Here is a 27,421-nt window from a genome sequence, read left to right as displayed (position 1 = left end):
GTAAATGTAATATAAATTCAAGAATTTATCAGAATTGGCATAAGAAATAAAGGCATATTTCATTTCTTCTTTTTGTAGAAAGGTACTTACTTTTGCCAGGTCTTTGACAGTCTCTGTTTTTCCTGTGCCTGCTGGGCCAGCAGGGCAGCCTCCAAGATTCAAGTGGAGTGCACCAGTAAGGGTTAATCTGCATCTATCTGTGAGAGGTGTAATAACAAGTCTGGTGGTACAGCCCAAATATTCAAAGCCATAAGTAAAGACTGCCTTTCCTTGAACTACAAAACACGTCTTCTCTTTTTCATCCCATTTATAACGCAGTTGCCTAAAAATAAATTTTAAAAAATGCTCAAAAAGTATTACTCAGCCATCAAGCATTTATTAAGCACCTACTAAATGCCAGGTGCTATGCAAGGCACTGGGACACAAAAGCAAAAATTAAACACCAATTGTGTTCAAGGAACTTATTTGTAATAGTAAGAAAACTTATAGGTTTAATGAAGAGGGCTTTAAGCTGTTGGGATAAATATGCTCCCAGATGTGACATCAGAAGAAAATTAGTAGAGGAGATGCTCAGTAATTCACAGGAGATGATATACAATTAGAAAGGAAGAAATGATATTTTATTTTACTTTTTAATTATTATTTACTTATTTAATTTTTCCCCTTGTTTCCATGATTCATTTTCTTTTTTTCTCCCCTTCCCTCTCTGCTCCCAGAGCTGACAAGCAATTCTACTCAGTTGTACATATTAAGTTATCACATGATATTTATTTCCATATTATTCATTTTTGCTATAGAGTGATCTTTTAAAGCCCAAACCCTAATTTGTATACCCATATATACAAGTGATAAGTCATATGTTTTTCTTTTGTGTTTCTACTCCACAGTTCTTTCTCTCAACATGGATAGCATTCTTTCTCATAAGTACTTCAGGAATGTCTTGGATTATTGCATTGCTACTAGTAGTAAAGTCCATTATATTGGATAGTTCCATAATGTTTCACTTTCTTTGTACAATAATCTCTTGGTTCTGCTCAAAAAAAGGAAAATTTTAAGTTAATTAATAGTTACTTAGGGACAGATAGAAGGTGCACTGGATAGTGTACTTGACTTAGAGTCAGGAAGATATAAGTTTAAATCCTGACACAGACACTTTCCAGCTGTGTGACCCTGGGAAATTCATTTAACCTTGGTTGCCTCAGTTTCCTAGTTTATAAAATGAGTTTGAGAAGGAAATGGCCAACAACTCTAATATTTTTGCCAAGAAAACCTCAAATGGAATCATGGAGAATCAGACATGACTGAAAAATGATTAAGCAACTAAAAATGGTTACTTTCATCTTTTTTAAAATTCATTTTTGAAAATGGCTTAGATCTTATTTGCCCCAAACATTTAATTACATATCTAAAGACTCAGTCATTCAGTCTTTCAATTCTATGCTTCTTGGCACAATGAAGAGAGTGCTAGTTTCATAGCTGGAGGACTAAGGCTTGAATTACGACTCTTACTGTGTGCCTGTGGGAATGACACCACTTCTCTGGGCTATTTAGATGAAGATTAGATGGGCTAATTAGATGGAGAATTAATTTCTTCCTTCTAGTTAGCTTCAATTTAATAAATGTCACATCAAAAAATTAAACTATATTTAATGACATATTAGACTTCAATCATGTTTTATCTTAGCTTTTCTTGGAAGTTAAAGAAACAAGATTTTGGAGGGAGGGTTTTTTCCCCTATGAAGTCAGAAAACCAAAGACATAAAATGTCTTTGAAAGTTTGATACTTCACAATTGCTCTAAGGGCTTTATAGATGGTATATATACACTTGTGTATAGTTGGTTCTATTCCCATTTACTCTAATACTTATCTAGAAATATGGTGAAGAGATTCATAATTTAGAGAGCAGACTGAAGTTATAAGCACTGCTCTCCACAAGAGTTATTATTGGAATTAGCAGCAAATCAGGGGGGGAAAGCATAATAATAATAATAAACTAACATGTGTATCTCACTTTGAAGTTCACAAAGCACTTTACTTGTGTTAACTGATTTGATCTTCACAACAATCACGTGAGGTAGGTGATATTATTATTAATATTCCCATTTTACAGACGAGGAAACTGAGGCAGATAGCGGATAAGTGACTTTCCCTGGGTTACCCAACTTCAAGCCTTCATGACTCCAAGTCCAGTACTCTATCCATACAGAGGTTTTAAATATTCTCTACAACAAAAAAATTATGAGGCCAAGAGAGAAAAGGAGGGCAATTAGGGTGAAATGGATGATAGAAAAAGGGATGTAGTGAGGAAGTGGACCAATGAGTATTTATTAAGTGCCTGCTACATGCCAGGCACTTTGCTAAGCACTGAGGATACAAAGAGCTACATAAAACAGTCCCTATTCACCAGGATATAAGTCTAATGGGGGAGTCAAGAAGCAAATAATGATGCATAAATAAGATAGACAAGATAAATGAGAAGGCACAAATATTAAAGAAGAGTAGAAAAGATGAAAAGAAAAACAATGGCCAACATTTATATGGCATTTTAACTAGTCAAAGATCACCACTTTTTACAAAAACATATTTGAGAATTCAGCTTGAATTTTCTAAATTTTGAGCGACTCAATATGCTCAGAGAGAGATGTTTTTGGAAGATTCTTCTTACTTAATAAAATTTAGGAGTACATACCTTGTCCATTCAAAGTTATCTTCTTTAAGGATATGATTGTGTATTATTTCTCTCAATATATCCCTGCAGTAAACATAACGGGTAAGCAATGCTTCTAGGACGATTTTTTTTCGAAAATGAAGAGTGTCAGAAATCACTAGTTCTGCAACCCGGTCTAGGATAGTTAGGAGATTCTCATAGACAATTTTCAATTGCACAGCTGGCTCAGAACTGTTAAAACTGTCTCTACAGTCGTTATAAAACATTATTTGGCTCTGAAAAGAGGACACAAGAATTTGATTATCTTTAATTTTAACTTTCTTCAACCACAAATTTCATTTTAAAGAAAAAATGTAGGCTTTTAAATTAAATTAAGTCTGTGCAGACAGCTAACTAAAATCAATTCTCAAGAACAATTAGCTCATTAGTGAATTATGCTTAATACTTATATTTCTGTTCCAAAAGGTAACTTGTTGTATGGGTAAAACTTTCTATCTTAATTCAAGTGATAAATTAATGAAAATATGTTTGCACATTATAAATACACATTTTTGTTTCAAAGTCTTAAGTTGCAAAATAGGGATTAAAGGTTAGTGAATACTAGTTTAACCTATTAAGGGAAATGGTCAAGGAAGATGTTTTACTTAAATAAGAACTTTGAGGATTTAAAGTGCAAACATTAGTATTATTCAGGAAATTGTTCAATGTTCTTCCTCCTTCTGGGTCCTCTTGAGCAATCTGCTCCCACATAGAAATATTATATTATACTCATTTCATATCTAATCATCTCACCTCTGCCACTATCCTACCCTTTCACCAGAACTTTAAATCTCCATTTAGACTATTGGAGAGGTGATAGGTCCAGACTAGAGAGTAGGCAAAGGAAACAATGGCTAGGAAATTCATGCCTATAGAATATAGAAGTGAAAAAAGAAAAATAGATACTTGATATCTCTAAGCCCTTCTATCCACTAAGTCTTTTATAGAACTTTGTGCCACACAAGACAATATAATATCTTATTAGTTCTATTAGCTGATTTCTTCTATTAATCTAATACCATACCCAAATTATCTTGCTATACAGATGAGAGGTATCAACACAAATGTGATTAGTTTATAGAATGTCTTAGATCTAAGATACCTAGAATAAGAAGGAAAGCAATAAATAGGGGGGAAAGTCTTTATATCAAACATTTCTGGTAAAGATTTGATATCCAAGATATATGGGTAACTACAGGAATATATATGATCATAAGTCATTCTCCAATAGAAAAAAATGATCAAAAACATTCTCTAAAGAAAAACTTCAAACTCTTAACAACAACTTGAAAGAAATTTCCAAATCACTATGAAGAGAAATGAACATCTAAACAATCCGGAGGTTTCCTCTAGCAAATTGTCAAAGATGACAAAAGATAGAAATTGTCATTTTGAAAGGATGGTAGAAATATGAACACATTAATGCATTGTTGGTGGATCTGTGAATTAGTACACCATTTTGTGAAGCAATTTGGAGTTATGCATATAAAATGAATTAAATGTCTGTATCCTTTTGACTTGGAGATTTAATTGTGATGGACATACCCCAACCTATACTATTTATAGCAGCACTTATTGGGGTATTCAAGAATTGAAAACAAAAAAGATACCCATCAATTGGAGAATGACTTAAGAAATTATGGCACATGAAAGTATGATAATAAAAAATTTGAAATAATGAATATAAAGAAGCTTGGAAAATTTTTTAAGAACTGATACAAAGGGGAGTAATCAGAGTCAAGAAAAATTTTACATACTGATAACTAAAAAATTGGAAAAAATCCCCCCTAAAACCAAATTGGATATTGTAAAATCATATGGAACAAGCATGCCTCTAATCTTAGATAAGTATAGAATATATCTCCTTCTGCTCTTTTGCAGATGTAAGTCCAGGGGTTTGAAACACTGCATATAATTTCAGGGTTTTTCAGGGTTTTGATTGATTTTGTCAATTTTCCACTTTTTCAACTGCTACTTTTATTCAATTTTTTCTAAAAAATGGATGGCTGTTTGGAAGGTAGGAGGAGGCATAAGGGGAAATTTATAGGTTATATAAAACAGAGACAAAATACATAAAAACAAAAAACAATTAAAATATTTAAAAATAAAATTTATATTAGTTGATTTTTCACTATTTGGAGTTTCATCAAAACTTTCACAATTAAAATGTATTGGAATAATTAACTTGTTGGTATGAGTAAAGATGAATTCATTAACAATATGCCAAATATCATGAAGTAACTTTTCACTTTTAAAAATTCCAAAGAAATTGTAAAAAAAAATAACAAAGCAATGAATATTTGTCTTAGAAAAACAAATCTTTCACATTAAAAGGTAAACATCAGTAATTCTACAAAGGCAACATGAATGGTCCCTTTTTAGCATATCTTTATATATCTTTTGTTGGCAATGCTTCCATTTTTCCACCAACTATTCAGGCTTACAGTCTATCTTCACAAGAAATAACTTACCGCAAGAATTACCACTTGTCCTGGATGAGATTGTACCCATTCGCTAAAATTTTCTCGGTTATATTGATCAATTCCTTTGTTTAAAAACCTACAATTACAAAATTTTGCATATGGAATTTACAAGCAATGTTGTTGATAACAATAATTTATTTGTTAACTCAGTGACTAAAGCCATAAGGTGAGTGATTTTCTTAGAATCATTTATTTCTCCATGTTATTTTGGTATTGTAAAAAGAACTATTAAAGGTCTATTTTAACCCTGATGCTCAGTTCTCCATGTTCTTCTCTGAGATTGGCACATTCTTTGCCAATGGAGGCTGGTGAGTTTTATGGAGAGCAAGTGATCCTCAAATATGTAGATAGCATAGAGCTAGGAGGGAGGGAAAGACTGAGGAATACAAAGTCATTTTTAGAAATATTAATTTGGCAGTAGTCCACAGAATAGATTAGAAAGATGAGACCAGGTGAGTGAGGAGCTGTGGTCCAGGGTTAAGGAGTGAGGGGCCTGTAGTAGGGTGGCAGCAGGTAGTATGAAAAGAAAGAATTATATGTAAGAAATAAGATTAACCAATAGGAGTTAGTGAGTGATTTCATGAGGGGTGAGAGGGAGAATTAATAGGACAATAGGACTAGAATATTTTGAGTCTGATGATTGACTAAATGGAAGTGATTCAGAGATAGAGAAGTCTGGAGTAGATGACTGTTTGGGGGAAAAGAGGATTATTTGATTTTAGAATGCTTCATTAGAGTTCATGATGGGCTATCCAAATAAAAATGGCCAACATGCAGTTAGAAATGTAGAACTGAAGCTCAGGAGAGAGACTAATGATATAAAAAAAAATGGCATGTGTAAATATTACCTGCAGAGTCCTTATCTACTAATTCCAATTCTGAATGGTACATTTTTCTTAAGACTGTGTCCCTATCTTACTCAAGATGAATGTGTGGCATTTATTCATGTACCAGATCCTATTGCTAATCCACAGGTAAACGTTGATCTGCCCCGTTTCTAATCTGGTCCTGATGATCTCCCCTTAAGTAGTCTGGTGGCCCCTCACTCCCAGGAACTTGCCATATCAGTGCTGGGCTTAATGTGGACGCTCAATTAACTTTAGCCTTACTGCAGCTGAACATTCTCAAAGCAAGTGATCCACCTGTGACTGACACTTTCTATAAGACACATAACTTAAAGATTTAGAAACTAATAAAGTGCCTCATCATAAGCCAATCTTTTCCTCATCTCTGTCCCTGCCATATATTCAGTCTGTTGTAAAATATTATCAAAATTTCTCTAAATCTTCCCTTTTTTACCTTACTATTACCAACTTAAAAGAATATAACAAAATAGCTAGCATTTATATAGGGTGACTTAAGGTTTACAAGTCACTTTGTAACTACTATCTCCTTTGATCACTACAATGATCCTGTGAGGTAGGTACCATTATTACTCTCATTTTACAAATGAGAAAACTGAGTCTGAGAGGTTAAGTAACTTGGCCACCCAGTTATTAAGGGTCTGAGGCAGTTTTGAACTTAGGTCTTCTAACGAATAGGGTTAGTACTCTATTCACTATTCCACCTCCTTGCCTCTAAGAATCTAGAGACAGGGTTCTCGACCTTTTTGTGTCATAGATCAATTTGGCAGTCTGGTCATCTAATCAGTTTTTATTGTTGTTGTTTAGTCATTTTCAGTCATGTCCTGCACTTCCCAAGAGTTACCCATCCTGCACTTAGTTGGTGGGATTTCCATGCCTAGAAATCTGTTTTCCAAAACTCATATCTAAAGCATGTTTGATCCACAAACAGAGGTGGGGGTGGCAGCTGATTTAGAAATTAATGTTCCAAATGAATGCTAAGTGCAAAGAAGTATTATTTATCTCCCCCCAAAAAAAAACACTCCTCTCTTTTAAACTTTCTTGTTTCTGTCTCTGGCAATCCCATCCTTCATAAACTTAGATTAAAATACTCATACTCCACTCCTCACTTTTGACTCCTTATTGTCATTCAGCTGTTTCACTCATGCCCCATTCTTTGTGATCCCATTTTGAGTGTTCTTGGCAAAGATACTGGAGTGGTTTGCCATATCCCTCTCCAGCTCATTTTATTGATGAGGAAATGGAGGCAAACAGGATCAAGTGACTTGCCCAGGGTCACACAGCTAGTAAGTTTCGAGGCTAGATTTTAACTCATGAAGATGAGTTTTCCTGACTCCAGACCTGGCACTCTTTTCACTGTGCCACCCAGTTAGGCACTTACTTTGTGCTAGGCATTTCATTAAGTTCAGAGGTTAAAAAGTAAGAGACAATATATGCTCTTAAGGAGCTCATACTCTAACGAGGAAGATAACTTGAAAATAACTAGGTACGAACAGGATATATATGTACAATAAACATTGGAACTTATCGAGAGAAGGAAAACACTAGTACTGTGTGATTGGGAAAAGCTTTTTTTTTTTTTTGCAGATGGTGGGATTTTGGCTGGGACTTGAAGGATGCCTGGGATAATAGGAGGAAGAGATGAGGCAGGATCTAGGTTTCCAATCATAAAGGACAGTCAACAAGAATGCCTGGATTTGGAAGCTGGAGAATTATGTGCAAGAACCAGTAAGAGGGCCAGTATCCTTGGATATCACAATCTATAAGTAAAGGGTAGGGTATAAAGAAATTGTAATCCTCCCCTGGAAAGGAGGGGAGGATTATGAAGAACTTTGAACACTAATCAGAAGATTTTCTATTTGATCCTGGAAGTAATGGGGCACCACTGAAGTATATTGAATGGTGGGAGTGACAAGGTGAAATTTACACTTTAGGAAGATCAACTCCACAATTGCCTGGAATAAGGAAGAAATCTTCCTCATTAGGGGACCAACCAGAATGCTTTTAAAATAGCCTAGAAATGATGTGATCAGGACCTGATATAAGGGTAATGGCAATGTTGGAAGAGACAGAGGGGTACACAAAATATGTTGTGAAGGTGAAATAGACAGGATTTGGCAACAGCTTAGATACTGGAGGTGATAGAGTGAAGACTGAAAGATAACGCATAGATTGTGAGCCTGAAAAAAGGGAGGATGCTGGTGTCTTTGGAAGAAAAAGCAAAGTTTGGGAAAAGGTGATTTTTTTGGAGGGGAAATAGAATTCAGTTTTGTGGAGATTAAGATACCTATAATTCAGATGGCTAATAGGCTATTGGGACTGAAAGTCTAAAGGTTAGGAGAGAGGTTGGGGCTAGAAAAGTAGATTTGAGAATCTAGCAGAGATGATCATTGAACCTATGGGAACTGATGAGATTACCAAGTGAAGTAGTATAGAAAGAAAAGAGAAGAGGACTCAGGATAGAGTCCTACTGGACCCCCATTTTGACCTGGACAAGCATCCAGCTAAGGATACTTAGAAAGAACATTCAGATAGGAAAAGAAGTAGGATTGAGTAGTCTAGAAAGAAGAGAGGATTAAGGAGAAGGGATAATCGATAATGTCAGAGACTAAAGAGAGGTAAAGAAGGATGAGGAATGAAAAAAAACACATTATATTGGGCAATTAAGAAATCACTAAAAACTTCAGGCAGATACTTTCCATTACATGATGTGGTAAGAAGCCAGACTTTAGAGTATTAAGAAGAGAGTCAGAAGGAAGGAAATTAGGGTATCAATTGTACATAGTCTTTTCAGAGAATTTAACCATAAAAGGAACAGAAATATGAGATGATAATTGGTAGGGATCGATGGAGCATGTGCAGGTGTTTTGAGAAAAAGGGAGACATGGGAAAAGTTGTAGATAATAGGAATACAGCCAGGAGGTAGGAAGAAATAGAAGATAAATGAACAAGTAGAGGTGATGGAGGGGGCAACATCCTGGAGAACTATAGGTGGAATGAGATCATTTATGCATGTAAAAGAATTTGTCTTAACCAACCAAAAGAGCCATCTCTTCATGTGAATTAAGGAAGGAGATAGTTGTAGAAAGAATCCAAATAATGACTTTAAATGCACAAAATAAAATACCTAGGACTACAAAGGAAATTAATGATATTGAAATGTAGTAAACAAAATATCAAGAAGAATATTTCATAATGAATTCCTGAAGATTTTGACTTTAGTCATTTTTCATCTAAAAAACTGGAACTTCTTTTATTCATACTAACCAATTTCCAGCAACATTGCTTTCTCATTGACCTTTAATATGTTAGTATTTTCTTCTTTTGATGGATTTTAGCTTACATATTTTGATGGATCTGTGATCTTAATGAGATGGGTCATACATCTGATGCTCAGAATATTTACATTCCAATTATTTATTTGAAGTGAGTCCTCATACATATTATTAATAACATTTTAAGTTATTTAATGTAATTATGCTGTTTGAATAGTAGTCTATGTATTTTATATCTCTTATTCTTCAAGCATCAAAAAGGAGCTGGCTATTTAATTGTTTGCCCAGTGTTTATCTAGCATATAAGGTTAAGAATTAAATAAAATATTTTGGGTAATGATATGGTCATAGTAATGATAATGATGATAACTGTCATAATTGTTAATACAACATCTTCAAATATATTATTTGCATAATACTAAGGGTTTTTCTAAGTAATATAATATGCTACCAAAAATCCTACATTGAGTTGGTCTGGACATTTCTGCCCTCATAGTCATTCTTGAAATGATAAAGGCTTATAGCATAATTTGTGAAGAGTGAAGTCAAGCAATATTATTATTATTATTTAAGATGTTTTTATTAATGTATTTTGGGGTTTTGTCATCATAGTTTCATCCTGAATTTCTCCTCCTTCCCTCTTAGAGAGCAATCATATCTAAAAACATTTTTAAAAATATAAAAAAGAAAAAAAAGAAAATTAGGAGAGAAAAAATCAACACACTGATTGGTTGTAAAAATGACTGTAAATTTGTGCAGTTCACACTTGTGTACCTCCTATATCTGCAAAGGGGTAGGGTGAGAATATTTTCTCAAGTCTCTTCCTTCGAGCCATGATTGATCTATATAATTTTGTAACATTACCTTTTAAAAAATCCTTTTCTTTTGTCTTAGAATCAGTACTGTGTATTGGTTCCAAGACAGAAGAGTGGTAAGGGCTGGGCAGTGGTTGTTTAGTGACTTGTCCAGGGTCTGACAACTAGGAATATAACATTAACTTTTGCTTGTATGGTTGTATCTTCTTTTGATTTTGTTGTAGTTATTGTGTATATTGTTTCTTTGGCTTTACTTCTTTACTATCATTTCTTGTAGATACTATTATGCTTCTCTGTGTTCATCACATTTATGATTTCTCACATCACAGTAATATTCCATTATATTTATATACCACAATTTGCTTAGCCATTCCCCAGTCAATAGGCATCTACTTTGTTCATAATTCTTTGCTGTCATAAAAATAAACTAAAAAATAGTATCTCATTTTATCTTTACACAACTCTGGAAGGTAGATACTTCTGTTGCTTTTATTTTACAGATAAGAAAACTGAAACATGTGGAAATTAAGTGACTTGCCAAAGGTCACATAGTTAGGAAGTCTGAGGCAGTATTTGAACTTGGATGTTCCTGACTCCAAATCCTGTGTTCATTCGTTGCACCACCTAGCACGTTGCTTAGTTGGGATCTAGAACCCAGCTAAGAGAGCTAACATCGAAATTGCAGACCTCTGGCTTAGGGTTGCTATTTCATTGAAAGATTGTAATGCTTCCATAATGAGATCATGGAAATCAAGACCTGTCAAAAGTTGTGAGTTTTCCAAGGCACATGGGTTTCCCTTCTCACAGACCTCACTGCTAGGCATGTACCATTCTTCTCCATCGATACTGAGTGCTTCAGTGGGAGAGTATGGTGCATGTTGATGAGTGGACTGTTATGCTGTATTATGTTATGATTAATATCATTTATCTTTTGTTAATATGATTAAGTGTGAATGTCATTAGCAGTTATGAATTTGTATAAATGGAGTCCCCCACACCTGGGGACTCAAGAACTACAGCAGTGAATAGGTAGACATTTTTCCCGTCTCTATACCAGAATTACCCCTAGGATCCTGAGGATTAACACCAGTAGTGGGGTGCATAATTCTTACCCCCAAATATGCCCTTAACAGTTCCCAGCATGAATGCAGGCTGGGGTGAGTCAAAACTCAGAAAGAACAAGAGAATAAAGGAAGTTCACAGCCACCCAGATTGGTAGTGTTACCTATAGGCTAAATAGGCATTCAACTGAATGGGGAAGGGGCAAGAGTAGACAAGGTATCAAAGTTCTCTTTTTTAAAAGATTAATTTGCACTAACAACATAAACAATGGATCAAGTAAAAACCTAGTGTGAACAATTCCAAATGATAGAGAGAAAAGAAGGAAAGTCATTGGGAAAAAATTCTCAGAAAAATTGTTACTGTACAATACTAAGTTTTTAAAATGGCTGCTAGAAATAAAGGATTTTGTAGAGTAAAATTATTCAAATCTCTCAATTTCATAGGAATCATCTGGGACAAATTGGTGTCAGTATCAAGAGAAGTTTTCAACTTTTAAAAAAATCTCAAAGCCTACAAAAACCTTAAACTGGCTTTGTATGATAGTGGAGTCAATTTTTCTTGTAACCATTTTACATCCCAAGCCACACTGCACAAGGAATTCATATGGTGGATCTGCCTGGAAATTTCTCACTTTAAGAATGATAGAATATCAGATTGTGAAGGTGCTAGCTCTGACACTCATTACCTGGACTGTTTAAAAAGTTTTAGAATTTGTCTCTAGACCTCTATTGCATCTTTCACCTAACTGTCAAAATAATACATAGGTCTTACTATGTCAGTACCCTCTTCAAAAACCATCTGTTTCCCATAGAATAAAATAGAAAGCCTGGTACTTACTTCTCTCCTCTGTAATCTGACTCCCACCTAGGCTTATTTTATAACACTTTCATTACTATACATTTCATTCTAGCTAGACTGGACTACTTGCTGTTCCTTGATCTCATTCTATTTCCCATAGCTTCTTTGCATTCACATAGGGTATCTTTCATGCCTGGAATATATACCTTCCTAATATCTGCCTATTGAAATCTGAGTGACCATTCAGGCCCAACTTAGGGACCCTTTTTATATTAGCAATTTCTTTTATTTCTTTTGTTTTTAATCACAAAAATTTTATATGTATACATATGTAGTTCAAATTCATTTTCTACTATCAAAATGAGCTGAAAATTGTTGCATATAATTTCATAATAAATTATCATAAATATATGCAAGTTGTATATCTTTTATAAACAGAATAAATTCAGACTTTAATTCTTTATCCTTCTTATGCTTTTTTCCCCCTAGCATGTATTTTGTCCTTCTATCTGCCCTTTCTTTTTTTACATATTCATATCCTTCAGTATTTCTGTTCCTATTCTACTACCTATTCCATGAAATCTTATCTGGATGATCCTAGCTGAAAGTGACGTCGTTTTACTTAAAATTTTAAGAATATTTTTATTCTCTTTTTGTATCCTAGTTCATCCTTTTTTGAAATCATATTTATTTGTTTTCTTAATCTCTTGGACTGTATATTCCTCAAATTTGGGGACCATATAATCTCATTATCTTTCTATTTAATGCCTTGTACATAGCCAGTGCTTAGTAGATGTTTATTGGATTGATAGCTGATAACTGAGTGCATAATTTTTAAAGATAATGAAAGTCACACTTACATCTTTACCATATCAAACATGTTCTTCTCCACATTTACCAGCCATTGCTCTACAGCTGTTCTCACACGAACTTTCCTAGAAGTTTGTAAAGATATTAAAAATTACTAATACATATTAAAATGCTCTAATAATTATACAGTTTTGATAATTTCCCAAGCATCACTTTGATTATAATATAGCTCAGTCAAAGAGAATGAAATCTATCTATATAATCCTATAAACACAAATATTATAATTAAAATCTATGCATATAACCAAAGACTAGATCTCCCTCTTTCACCCAAGCAGGAACTGCTCCCAGACCTGATTCCATTACTGAGAAACATATGAGTTTTGACCTGGCCTCTTTCTAACCTGGGATAGTTTGGCTATCCTTACACAACTTGGTAACCTTTCTCTTTTGGAGTCTTACAATATTAATGGTGAATTTAGTGCAGATTTTCAATCATCATAGGGCTGGCATTGCTAAGAAGATGTGTAGGGAGTAAGATTTGTGGGTAAGAGTAGGCTATGAAAAAAGGAGAAAGAACTAAGAGTTGTAGAAGATATTTGCAAAAAAGTATGTTAATGGTTTTTTAGTCTTAACTTAAATATTAGCCTCAGTTTCCTTATCTATAAAATGACCTGGAAAAGTATATGGCAAACCATTCCAGTATCTTTGTGAAGAAATGACAAGAAATTACCTCAAAAGGGGTCATGAAGAGTCAGACACAATTGAAATGGCTAAACAAGTTTAGATATCAGGAACATATTTAATAAAAAGGAGTTTGTAAAATTCATTTTTAATTATTGATATTTTTATGTAGCATAATTATTCATTGTTCATTCAATGATTAATTTTACTTGTAAATAATCTGGACAAAGTTTCTCCCTTTTTTCTCCTTTGCCACTTCTTTTATAATTTGCTCAATTTTATTTTTTTGATATTGAGTTTTTTAAAATCTCTACTTCTTGTTTTGGGCACTTTACATTTTTGTGGGTAATAATTTCTCTCTTTTTAAGTTCTTGGTTTTGCTACTACTATATGCTTGTCTATAGTAATATACACAGACACAAAAATCCTGATAATCCTCTTAATGAAGCTGAATAGTGCATTTACTATTTTGGTGTCTGGATCAAGCTGTTGATTCATAATGAGTCAAATAAAATCCCTAAATCTTTCACAAATATACAATTGTCTACCTTCACTTCCCTGTATTGTACTTTGTGAAGTGGATTTTTTTGGCCCTTTATAGATATTTAGCTTCATCCATTATAAGTTTCATATTTTTAGGTATGCCCTATTGTCTTCGATTCCTTTCAAACTAGCTCTGCTATCTAAGCATGTTGGCTGTCTCACCTATTTTTAGGTCAGATTTAAATTTGATAATTACATGATCTCTTCTTTTATCTGTATGTTATTTGTATCTTTACAAGAGCCAAGCACAGGGCTGTTTCATTTAATGCATGCTTGTTGACCGATTATTCATATCATGAATATAATTGTTGAATAGCACAGGGCCAAGAACAGATCCCTGGAGACCTCCTTCCAACTGGAAATTCAACCATTAATAATTGCTCTTTATGTCTGGTCATTCAACCAGTTCTGATCTTTGACTGCACTATCATTTAGCCATTCTCTTTTCATCTTCTTCACAAAGATAGCCCAAGAGACTTTTATCAAATACTTTGCTGAAATCTAGAAATACTGATACCATTTCTCTAACCTATCACACAAGTCACCCTGTCAGAAAGGTGAAGTTATTCTAGTTCCTTTTCTTGACAGAGGTATGTTAGTATTCTTTAATTTTCATTCTTTGATGTATGTCATCCCATAATGACAATCATTCAGTTAATGCAAATTGCATCTCTGCCATGCTAGTCCATCTCATGAGATTCTAATTAATGTTGATCTGTAAATCCTCCACAGGGATTTTGCTGAGATCCATTCTCTAGTGATATCACACAAATTATAGTGGAGCATCTGGACTTTTTCTTCCTCTTATCTTTTTGTATGTGTGGTCTTAAAGTTCTGGGATGATAACTTTTACACTTCAGAATTCCCTATTTGCAATTTTTCAACTTGCTCTTGCAACCTCACCCATCATATCCCTCCTTGTTGCCTTTGGATGATCCTTAATATAAACTCTTTGAAAAATATGGTAGAGCATGATTTGTAAGTCATATATTAATACTTAAATGATAGCAGTATTAATAATATGGCTTATACTTTAGGGAGAAGGTTGAGGCCATTAAAAGAATTGTTTAATTTTCTAAAGACTCTAACTTCCATACCCCACTTAATAATAATTCTGGATCTAGCATATTGTCCACTTTCATTACTTATTTGAGATACCCATATCCACACATATCGACAGAGAAGCAATTTGGGGTGTTCATCCTTAGCTATATGTAATAGTTGGATAATAGACATTCTTCATATACTTGGTTTTTCTGATGTGAATAGATAAATCAGGTCCCTTCAAATGGTTCTCACTTAGAGTGTTCATCAATATTCTGTGGCTTTATGTAGGCAACACAGTATCATATGAAAATTAGAGCATTTGGAAGACTTCCCTTTTTATATGGAACCCCTTTGCATTTGGACTCTGTTGAACATTTTTCATGTTCAGTTTCTAGGAAGCATATCTTTCTTTCCCTCTTTTATGCCAGATTGAGAATAAACAAAGGATAACCAAACACATTTCTTTCTCTTGCTGTCTTTCAAGGAATTTTGTATGATTTGATATATGCCTGCCAATTTTTCTGTATTGGTTTTTGAGTTTCATCCTCAAAGGCTACCCAGGCAGCTATGTTTAGTTGAGTATTCTAACACTTTCTTTGAAATATTTCCCCCTTCTCTGCTTTTTGCTGTTTTTAGAAAGTAATAATCTTCAAACATAATCTTCCATCTTTCTTCTTAGAGATTTTACAAATGAGTTGACATTCTGAAATTGAATGGCCCTTAGTTGCCATGTCTCTCAAGTTAGTGAATAATAAGAAGGGAATAAACATGTATATAGCACACCACTATGTACTAGGCACTATGCTGAATGCTTTACAAATATTAACTCATTTAATCATATAGGTCAAGATTTTGCTGACTCCTTTGCCTATTGTTAAAGCCCCCAAGGCAGGACAGGATCATATATTATTTATTTATTTAGTTTAGAATATTTTTCCATGGTTACGTGATTCATGTTCTTTCTCTCCCCTTCTCCCACCCTGCCCCTTGTAGCCAATGAGCAATTTCACTGTTTTACAAAAAGCTTGTTTCTTAAAAATTTTAAACATACATGTAATGATGAAAAAAGATTCTAAATTAATTAAATAAATAGATTTGGGAAAAAAGTAATCTTATACATATATCCTTCATATTTTTCATCTCATAACCTGCATTATTTATGAATGAGTAGTAGGGCTATGGATAGGCAGGGGAGGTTAGCAATTTTGAAATTAGAGCTACAATAAGGTGCATTTCAGTATATTAAATAATATAAGCATTTTAAAGAATTTTATATATTTTTTGTGCCAGAAAATGCTACTCTCATATATAGTTATTAACTGTATGAGGAAAAAAATTAAATGTGTTGCAGTGAAAACTCAAAACCCTCTAACACAGGAAGATAGAGCAGTCCAGTTTTTAAAGAGAGATGAAAGGTTGGGAGGAGGACCATTTTCAAGGTTTAATTGAGGCATACTCTGCTCTCAATAAAGGATTTGCTAAATAACATACTTTAACTAAGCCCCATTAAAGAATTATCAGAAATCACAAGAAAGAATATTCTCTATTATTATTATAATTTTACCATATCTAAAGATTAAATAAAATGTATACCATACTTTGGCAAAAGAATTGTTTCCCCTTCTGAAGAAATGATCAATGTGACCAGAGGAGGGCCTATTTCTTTTCTCCATATAAACAACTGTCTTATGTTCTCAAAACATTTCATAAGATGAGGCTGTGGACCAAAAAAAAAAAATAGCTAAATAGCATCATAAATTCTTAACATGGTCAAGAAAGAAAATTCCTAAGCCTGGTACTAAAATTTTACCTGAACTGCTTCAGGATTTTTGCCTTCAGCCAGAATGTCAAGGAGTTCAGCATTGCTAAGAAAGTAAAATCTTGGGAAAATCACTCTCTTCACTTCAAGATATTCCTGTCTCAGAAAACAGAAAAATATGATTAAGAACCCCAAATACTGATGTCCAATAGTATTTATTTTATAGGATATACAATAAACATGCACAAGACCAAAGCCACTGGAGATTATACACATGCACACACATACACACACACACACACACACACGCACATATATGTTCCTGCATCATTCTAAAATGGCATTTTGAAGCAGCACAATATAATAAAATAAAATATAATAAAAAGAGTGGAGATTTTGTAGTGAAAAGAAACACAGGTTCAAATACTGCCTTTGATATTAAGTGACCAGGTGATCAGAGGCAAATCACTTCATCCCTCAGGCTTTCCTCCTCTGTAAAATTGGGAGGATACCTATAGTATTCACTTTAAAAGGTTGTCGTGAGAGAAATATGCTAACTAATATATGTACTTTATAACATTCTGTAAACCTTGAAGTGCTATATAACTGTCAGCTTAGGATGAATGAAGTGCATTTTCAAAACCTTTTCTTATTAACTATCAGCCAGTTATTGCATTGTGGCAGTATCCACATGCCTACTACATATGTCAGTTTTGCCATGTTCTTCCTTTTGAATGCTTCCAAAGGAAATAGTAGGATCAACTTAGAGAGGTGGATTCATCTTTATGATTCTTTTACTGTTCATTTGGTCAACTTTGCCAAGGCTGAATGTCACCTGCTTTCCCCATATTTTGTTGTCAGGTACCTTGTTGTATTCTAGTGGTCTTACGTTTCTTTTCCCAAGAAGTTTTAATATTTTCAAGAATATGCCTAGGAATATTCCAACTTTGCTTTATTTTAAATGATTTCTTCTTATCTGAGTGTTTTCTATTCCAGTAACCAATATATCCAAAGTCCTTAGAATATAGTCATTTTCTTGGACTTTTTCATTCCTCCAAACCAAGGGTACAAAGCCTTTTACTACTAAGGAAGAGTAGTAGTTCATAATAAGAAAGCTACCACTTCATATGGATTCATCAGTGCCCAAGTTACACCCAAAGTCAGAAAGCCTGGGAATGACAATGGCAGCAGGGCTCCTGACCAACTCTCCTTCCGCCATCCCAGAAGTTGATAAGTGACTGAATTACCTTGCATATGTAATGTAATGACCATGAATAATCCGTATTTTTCCTTTCCTGAAAATTCTCAATCAACTAATGTTTGTGTGGCTGATATGAGAACTAAGACCGCTGACTCCTTGGACTTCATTTGAGGAAAGTAGATATGGACTTGCCTCAAGAAGAGTTTTGAATAAGATATACCCAAAGCAATCTATGGAGGGCAGTTTCAAAGCAATAGATGGAAATCTCTCTCTCTCTCTCTCTCTCTCTCTCTCTCTCTCTCTCTCTCTCTCTCTCTCTCTCTCTCTCTCCAGATTCAATGATTCAATCATACCATTCTTCAGTTTCTTTCTTCTATGAGTTTTTCTCTAGCATAAATGATATGTACCTTCTTTCACAACATGATGAACATGGAAATATGTATTGCATGGTAACAAGTGTAAAACATATATCATATTACCTGCTGTCCTAAGGGGGGAAGGTTGTTAAGAATGGGAGAGAACATGGATTGCAAAATGTCAGAAAATGATTATTAAAAGTTGCATCAACATACAAAAATTAAAAGTTATTAATACTTAACATCTGTGCATTGAATAACATGGCTTTTAATTACTTAAAGAAAAAGTTAAATGAATTACAGGGAGAAATGAACACTAAAACTATAGACCAAAATGTACCTAGAGCAAGCTAGATCAATCTAACAACAACAAATAAGCAGGAAAGAAATTAAGTACCTGAATAAGAATATAAAAAAGTTAGATATGATAGGTCTTTGGTGACTAGGGAAAATGGAATTAATACTAAACTCTTCATTACATTTAGATTATGTTTTATTTTGTAGTTAAATTTTATTTTTTCAGTATGAATTAATTTCTTTTTCTCTCATATTGGGAAGAAAACAAAAATAAAAGTCTTGTACTAAACATGAATAATCAAGCAAAAGAAACTCTTGCTATGGCCATGACCAAAACTGTATATCTCATTCCACATCACAAGCTTATCATAATACTCTCTGTCAAGAGATGGGTAGCATTTTTCATAATTAGGCTTCTGGAATCATGGTTTGTCATTGCATTGATTTCAGTTTTTGTTTTAAATTGTTTGTCTTTACAATGCTGTTGTTGTCATATAAATTATTCTCCCAGATCTATTCACTTCACGCTGTATTAGTACATATATGTCTTCTATATTTCTCTTAAACCATTCCTTTTGTTATTTCTTTTGGTACAATAGTGTTCTATTACATTCATATACTTTAATTTATTAAGCCATTCTCCAATACATGGGTCCCCTTTATTGCCAGTGTTTTGCTACCACAAAAAATCCCACTATAAATGTTGATATATAAATGTTGAGATATAAATGTTGAGATATAAATGTTGAGATATAAATGTTGAGATATAAATGTTGAGATATAAATGTTGAGATATAAATGTTTATATATATATATATATATATATATATATATATCCTTTTCCTCTTTCTTAAACTCTTTGGGTTATAGTCCTAACACTGATATAACTGAGTCCAACATTATGCACACTTTAGTGGATTTAAGGTCAAATTTTAAGGTGAAATCAGCATTTTGTTTCAGTCCAAGATAAGTTGAGAGTGTATAAGTAACCTAAATATAATAAAGCCACATCATTAAAAATATTAGAATATTAGATGCCTTTCATAAGGATAGAAGGAGGGAGGGGGAACCACCTACATTTCCCATTATATCCCTCTTTCAATCCCTCTTGGTAAGCCATCCCTTATAATAAAGGAAAAAATAAAAAATGTTCAACAATACTAACCAACAGATTAAAAAAATGAACATTTAATATAGTGTACCATATCCATAGTCCCCACCACAGCAAAAATGGAGGTATGAATGTATTCTCTTCTCATTTATCTTCTTTGGGGACAAGTTTGTTCACTGTAATTCATGGCACTCAGTATTGATTAGTTTGTTGTTACGTTCTTTTCCAATTACATTGTTTATTGTGTATTGTTTTCATGCTTCTTTTTAATTCATCTGAATTTTTTATATGTTTTTATATCTCTATATTTATTCTATCCATTGTTTCTTAAAGCACAGTAATATTTCATTGCTAAATGCAAAAGTGTATTTAGTCATTCTCCAGTTGATGAGCATCTACTGTCTTCCTGGTTATTTACTAGCACAAAAAAGTGTTTTAATAAATATTTTGGTATATATGTGGTCACTGAGAATTATTTGTAGTGATATAAAATTTGTGTAGAGTTACAAAATAGATGAGAATATTAAAGGGAACTATGAATAAAGGAGGAAATGATTCAACTCAGACAGTCATGTCTCAAATTAGATTCTAAAATGTAAATTACTAAACTTATCTGAGATTGGACAAAATTTATGAAAAAAGATCAGCAAAAGAGAACAGATCATCCAGATTTAGAGTTAGTCACCCAATGACTAATGTTTGATAAATCTGATATAAAACAGTGGAGAATGGAAAACTAGACTGTAGTTTAAGAAAAAGGATTAAATCAGTATTTTACACAACATACCATAATAAATTTAAAATGTATCAGTGATCTAAATAGTAAAAAGGCTGAAGAAAATGGAATCCTATAGCTATCATAATTGCAAAAGGAAAAACATTCTTATCTATTTCAAAAGAAGAGGAATTATAGAAAACAAAAGATGAATTTAATTACAAAATGTATTTCTGTTCAAGAAAAATGCAGTTAAATGATTGACCAATATTTGCTTATCAAGTGTCTCCTATGTCTTAGGGCAGTGATGGAGAACCTTTTAGAGACCTTAGAGACTGAGTGCCCAAACTGCAACCTTCCATCATTGCAGGTGAGCCCTCCACCTTACCCCAGACAGGGGAAAGAGGAGGCACTCCCATTAGGCTGTTGGGCAGAGGGACCAGTCATGTGAGAAATGTCCTCAGGCATGTGTGGAGAGGGGGAAGGGAGCAGTCTGCTCCAGCAAGCTCCAGCATTGTACCATAGGTTTGCCAACACAGTCCTATGGAAAATAGGTGGGCTCAGTGAATAGAAGAGTAGGCATGGAGTCAGGAAGACTCCTTTTTGAGTTCAGAACTGGCCTCAGATAAAGTTGCATTATGACCCTAGGAAAGTCATTTAACATTGTTTGCTGCCATTTCCTCATTTGTAAAATGAGCTGGAGAAGGACACAGCAAACTATTCTAGTATCTTTGCCAAGAAAACTCCAAATAGAGTCACAAAGAGTTGGACCTGTTTGAAATAACAGTAGCAGCAACAACAATAACATTAACACTACGTCCCAGGCACTGGGCACAAGACAAAAGTTATCTTCAAGGAACATATGTTCTATGAAGGAGAAACCTATATTGGTTATATATGAAATATATAAAAAATAAATATAGGCTAATTCTAGTAAGAAAAGTGATCAATAGTAGCCCTTGAATTCAGGCAAGGCTTTATGTAGAAGGCAATGCTTGAACAGAACCCTAAAGGAGTCTAGGAATTCTTAGTGGTTGAGGTGAGATGGGAGTGCATTGGAGGTATGAGGGAAAGCCAATGCAAAGACAGAGAAATGGGAGATAAAGTGTTTTGTTGTTGTTGTGATAGAAAGAGTAAGGCATCAAACTGATTGGGCTCTAGAATGCACTGAAGTATCCTAACAGAAACATTAAGAAAAATACCTTTTCCATAAATATTTTTGATTAAAATCTGGCCTTTAAAATAGATACAAATATATACAAACTGATAATATATCAAATGATACAAAATTATCAAGTTAAGGTATATTTTTCAATGTCTAAGTGGTAAGTACACGAACAAGCATTTTTCAAAAGGAAATACATAAATGAGAAATAATGCAACAACCAAAAAAACCCTGTGAAAATTCTTTACCCCAAAATAACAATTGAAACAACTGCAATGTGAGATGCTACCTCATATGATCAATAAAATGACAAAGACAGTTGAAAACAAAATTCAGTACTGTTTGGACTGTGGAGACATTATTTGGTGCCTGTGGTGGATTTGGGAATGGTCATAATAATTTTGGAAAGCAATATAGCCTTATACTTTAAGGATTATAAAGATGTTTATTTTTTTTTACTCAGTGATCCCACTACAATTAACATGTAATGTTGCCATTGAAAGGTGAAAAAATCTTGTTTATACAAAAATATTCATAGAAACATTTAGAATAGCAGAGCTTTAAACCAATCTGTACACTGGGGAAAAGCTAAAAAACTGTGCTATATGAACACAATAGAATATTATTGTACCATATTAAATAATATAAAGATTACAAATAAAGATTAAAAATAAAGATATTATATAGTGGTATATATAAAAGGAGGAAAAATTAGAATACCAATATGGATATACAATAATGGCAAGGATAATAATATCAACAGAATCTTAAAAAACAGAAAACTTCACAAAGGAAAGCAAAATGTTTTACTAATTTTATCAAAGTTAACTTACATTTAAAAATAAATGATAAATAATGAAGTGTATACTTTTATTTTTCATCTCTTTTTAGTTGTATATTAGAATTTGTTTCTCTTGATGATTACTAAGTTTAGAATAAGCAAAAAAATTGTTTTTAAGTCTGTTGAACAATACCCTATATAATATGTTATCCTCAAGTTTGAGAGGGACAGAATCACTAGCCACAAATCGAAAAGATTCTTTGTGCTAAAATGAGTAAGTTTTACCTCAAGACTTTTCTTTATTTTTTCAAGGTTTGCACTGCTAGCTTGTAACAGTTCAAGGACTACTACCGATATGACTATTTTCAAAGCCTCAGTTTTACTTTCCACTCTTGTTGTCATTTCTTTCCACATAGCAGTCACTTCACTGAAAAGATTTGCTTCTACTGGAAGCTGCCTTTATAAATAGAAACAAAATCTGAGATGACTTAATTTTCTAAAGCACTATCTCCATTCTTAACATAAAATGCTTTTCTACCAAGAGGTATTTATTTTAATTATAGATTTGTATATCATATTTACAATGCTTCTGATTCATTAAATGTTGTCCTTTAATATATTTTGGTTATCTATTCTATTTGCAGTAAAGTGGATGAAGTGCCAGGCCTGAAGTCAGAAAAATTCATCTCTGTAAGTTGAAATCTGGCCTCAGACATTTCCCAGGTGTGTAAGCATGGGCAAGTCACTTAACTCTATTTGCCTCAGTTTCCTTATTTCTAAAATGAGTTGGAGAAAAGGAATTGGCAAACCTTCCCAGTGTCTTTGCCCAGAAAACTCCAAATGGGGTCATAAGAAGTTGGACATGACTAAAAATGACTGAACAACAACAAAAGTCAAGTGTAGAGAAACATAATTCTACAAATATAATTTTCTTGATGTAATAATAGTGCCTATCATTTTGGAACTGATTTAGTATACTTATAGCATTAGAAATAAAATGAGACAATTATAACTCCCATTTTCTTTATATTTTCATGCCACTAATGAGTGAACCCCTCTAGAAATGATATTTGGAATGTTCTTCCTTTAAAGAGATTATATAATAATGAACTCTTTGGCCTTTGGAACTTGACATCTTCCTATATTTTCTGTCTTCTGTCATTTTAATTCCTTTTGAATAATCCATAATCAAATGATGGAGATCTCCTTGCTCTTCTTCCCAAAGGACAATATATCTCTTGACTATGTGTCTTTTCATTGATTGTCCCTTATGCCTGGAGGGCTCTCCATCCCCATTGCAATCTTTTCACAAAGTTCAGCTAAAATCTCACCTTCTTCAAGGTGTTTTTGAATATCTCCCTCTTTGCTCACGCCTTCCCTCTAGAATCACCTCCAATTTACTCTGTACATATTTTATATATACTCAGTTTGTACATTTTCTCTTCCCTTAGACTGTGAGCTTCTTGAGGGAAGGAACTGTGCTTTGCCTTTTTCTCTAAGCCCCATAGCTTAGCCCATTGTTTAGCATATAGTTGCATTTAATATGTGTTTATTAACTTGATTTGTTCAAGTTATCTTTTGTATCTCTAGCCCAAATTAATCTTAACATAGTCAGTTTAAGGATATAGCATAAGGTAAAAATCATAGAAAATGAGAGAAATAACTAACACATACATTTTCCAGTAAAGTATGTATCTTAACTTGGATACCTTTGTATTTCATGAGCAAGAAAAATGGGTTCAAGATAAAGCCAATTTCTTTGACACAACATCCATTCTTCCAATGTGTGGGAGAAGAGATCCAGTTTCTGGTCCCAGTCATCTGTGAGATTCTACATTAAAAAGAACATTTTATTCATTTATTTAAAAAATCCCAACCTCCAATTTCAAAATCAAAACTGCATATTGGTTCTAGGTTCTGTTGGTTCTGTTAATTCAGTTTTTTTAATCTTACATTTTGTCAATTAACATCTAGCAGCTTCATTTTGAGAATAATATCTGGGAAAATTAGGGAATTATCAGTAAGTGAAATGGAAGCTAAGAAATAGCAAAGAATACTGATGAAGTTGCTGCATTAGTTTTTGTCAGAGATGGATTGCTTATGAAAGTAATTTATATCCTTTGGATCATTGCTGTTTTCACTTTCTCTCTTCCTTTTGTTTCTTGCTTATCTTATCCATTTTAAAGCTATTTTTTCTATTCTTTTACCAATGCCATAGAGTTTTAATGACTACTGCTTTATTATGTACTTATTATATACTTTTAATTTTGTAATACTATGCCCACCTTTTCTCATAATTTCCCTTGAGATTCTTCTTAATGAAGAAATTTTGTCTAGTTCTAAAAAAGAAATTCCCTTAGGAATTTGAATGGTGTAGGACCAAATTTGTAAATTCATTTAGATGTGATTGTTATATTGTCATGGACTTCTTTTCATTTTTGCCAAAATTGTTTTGGGAAGTGTATTTGTATAAATCTTGAGAGTATCTTTGTAGCTTAAATGCAGACATTTGATAGACTTGATAGTTTTTTGTTTTTTTTTTTTAGTAAAAATTTTCTTAATATTTTTTCCTGGATTTTGTTAGTACTATAAAGAATCAATGACTCAGTTTGAAACTCAAAAAAATTTTTTTAATGCTAAAAATTATTTTTACATGTAATTGGGGGGGAATAAAATACTTTAAAATCTCTTTCCTGTGTCGTAATATTTACCTTCAATGTCCCAAGATAGGGAGATGCTTTAATTGTTGCAATTATAACTTGAGATTCTTCTAACTGAGATAATGTTTCCTCTAAGGATGAAAGAATAAGAATCTTGTCAGATTCTGTCTCATAAATAGAAAAATGTAATGGAGTGTTGTGCCATAGCTCAATTATCTTATAGAGCATTTTTTCCAGAGCAGCTTCATTTGTTGCTATTGTTGATATTTCAATTATTCTTTCTTCATAGTGAAACAACTAAAATAAACAAAACATTCCTAAGTGTCCTGTATGATCATTATGAGCATGTTTTAATTCAAGACCTCATTTCTATGGGATTAATTGTTACTAAGATTTCCCAAACTTCCCAAACTAGAAGGCTCAGAGATCATTTCCTAGCTACTACTTGCACTAGCAGCAGGTTCTAAAGAGATCAAATTCTTCCAAACTCTCTCCACAAATAAGTGGCTATGAGTTTAATTTTCAGAACTGAGGATTATGGCCTACCTTAGCAGCCCCTTCCTTTAATGACCCCAACACTTCTACAATGATGAATTCTGCCCCACTCCCCTTCTAACCATCTAGCTTTCAAAATCAAGTATTTTAAGCTTCTCAAAGACAGGACCCGCTTGGCTCTTGTCTTTGTCTCCAGAGCTTCACATAGCACCTTGCCAGTAGGCAACATAAAAATACTTGTTGAATCCTACTGAATTGAAAATCTCTTATTGCAGTGTTTTCCTCTGGTGTGCTCTTCATGAAAATAGAGACCTTTCTCTCATCCATTCTTTACACAAACTCCAACTCCTTTTGCTATTTTTTAATTACCTTCATTTTTATTTGTCCTTTTATGTATTAATTCTCTTCCAGTTCCCCATTTATCCTTAAAAACATGGAGACCAATAAAGATCTAGCAATGAACATTCTTGGCAAGCCAACACACATCATCTGAGTGAGTTCAGTGGTTTGGTTGCTTGGTCCCATCCCCACCATGCTGTTAGAACTGAGCAGAAAAGCAGCACTGTTTTCAGAAAGAGCACATTTCTTTGTCTAATTTGGTTTTCTTATCTGTAGGTACAGTTTCCTGACTAGTATTTTTAGAAATACATTTAGTAAATCTAAGTAGCAGTGTCCAAACTCCTATAATATCCTACCCATTCCCCCTTCACTACAATTTGCATTCAAAGTGAAAGTGAAGCCAGTTGGACATAGGCTATTTCCCAGATGACACATTAGCCAAATGTCTGTCTGTCTGTCTATCTATCTATCTATCTATCTATCTATCTATCTATCTATCTATCTATCTATCCATCTGTGTGTCTGTCTCTGCTGCCCTCTGATATGTGTGTGTTTGCACATAGATTTCTCCAAAACAATTTTGGAGAGGTTGAGAACCTAGAGAAACACAACTCTAAATGCCACAGTTTCATGTTTTGTACCTACCTCAAGCTCTAGAAGTTTCTCTACTGTACATTGTGTATCCAAAATAAAATCCTGCCCAACAATCATCTGTATTAAGGTCCAGTGCCTTGGTTTAAGACAAGGATTTACCAAAGCTACAATAGTAGGTATGCCTTGTCTAAAATGCATTACTGATTGTTTAAGAGATTTTACCATAGAATTTTTTGGCAAACCTGTAAATCAAAATAACACAATAAGGTTTTTTGACACATTTTTATGTATTCTGTTTCTATCCTTCTTAAAAGCAACAAATATAGTAGTGATTCATTTCTAATACCATTCCCATTTTTTAGTTGATCTTTTTATCTGCCAATATTCAAACACCTAGATAAAGCTGCTTATATTTGTTATACGGCCCTACTTTCTTATTTCCTGTTCATTTTTAATTTTTTTATGTCATTAAATATTTCTGAATTGCATTAAACAATTTTTAATATTTATTTTTTTAAAATTCAAGTTACAAATTCTCTCCTTCTGTTCTGCCCCTCCTCTCCCTTATGAGAAAGCAAACAATATTATATCAATCATACTTGTGAAGTCATGCAAAATACATTTCCATATTAGTCATGTTGTAAAAGAAAATAGACAAAAAACAAAGAAAAGTAAAATGTATGCTTCAATCTGCACTCAGAACTCATCAATTTTCTTTCTGGAGTTAGATAACATTTTTCATCAGGGGTTCTTTGGAATTGTCTTGAACAACTGTTTTGATCAGAATAGCCAAGTCACAGTTGATCATCATTTTAATATTGCTGTTACTGTTCTCACTCATTTCTTAATATCATGCAATC

At 33.3% G+C, this 27,421-nt stretch overlaps 1 protein-coding gene across 3 annotated transcripts in view; it reads right to left on the bottom strand.

Moving 5' to 3' along the window:
* DNAH14 (dynein axonemal heavy chain 14) overlaps positions 1–27,421 on the bottom strand; it is a 433,094-nt gene that overhangs the window by 274,101 nt on the left and 131,572 nt on the right. For all 3 annotated transcript variants that reach the window (XR_008916229.1, XM_056815999.1, XM_056816000.1), the window contains exons 21-30: positions 26,613–26,803; positions 25,185–25,430; positions 24,183–24,304; positions 22,759–22,930; positions 16,899–17,003; positions 16,687–16,805; positions 12,865–12,939; positions 5,180–5,267; positions 2,691–2,944; positions 91–322 (exon numbers count right to left, since the gene is read on the bottom strand). Coding sequence is in view for 2 of the 3 variants with exons in the window: in XM_056815999.1 (XP_056671977.1) it covers positions 91–322; positions 2,691–2,944; positions 5,180–5,267; positions 12,865–12,939; positions 16,687–16,805; positions 16,899–17,003; positions 22,759–22,930; positions 24,183–24,304; positions 25,185–25,430; positions 26,613–26,803 (1,604 nt within the window). In the remaining variant the exon portion in view is untranslated. The remainder of the gene's footprint in view (positions 1–90; positions 323–2,690; positions 2,945–5,179; positions 5,268–12,864; positions 12,940–16,686; positions 16,806–16,898; positions 17,004–22,758; positions 22,931–24,182; positions 24,305–25,184; positions 25,431–26,612; positions 26,804–27,421) is intronic.

This window comes from Monodelphis domestica, chromosome 2 (genome assembly GCF_027887165.1).
Source record: "Monodelphis domestica isolate mMonDom1 chromosome 2, mMonDom1.pri, whole genome shotgun sequence".
NCBI classification, from domain to species: domain Eukaryota; kingdom Metazoa; phylum Chordata; class Mammalia; order Didelphimorphia; family Didelphidae; genus Monodelphis; species Monodelphis domestica.
This window is presented reverse-complemented; position numbering and strand designations above follow the sequence as displayed.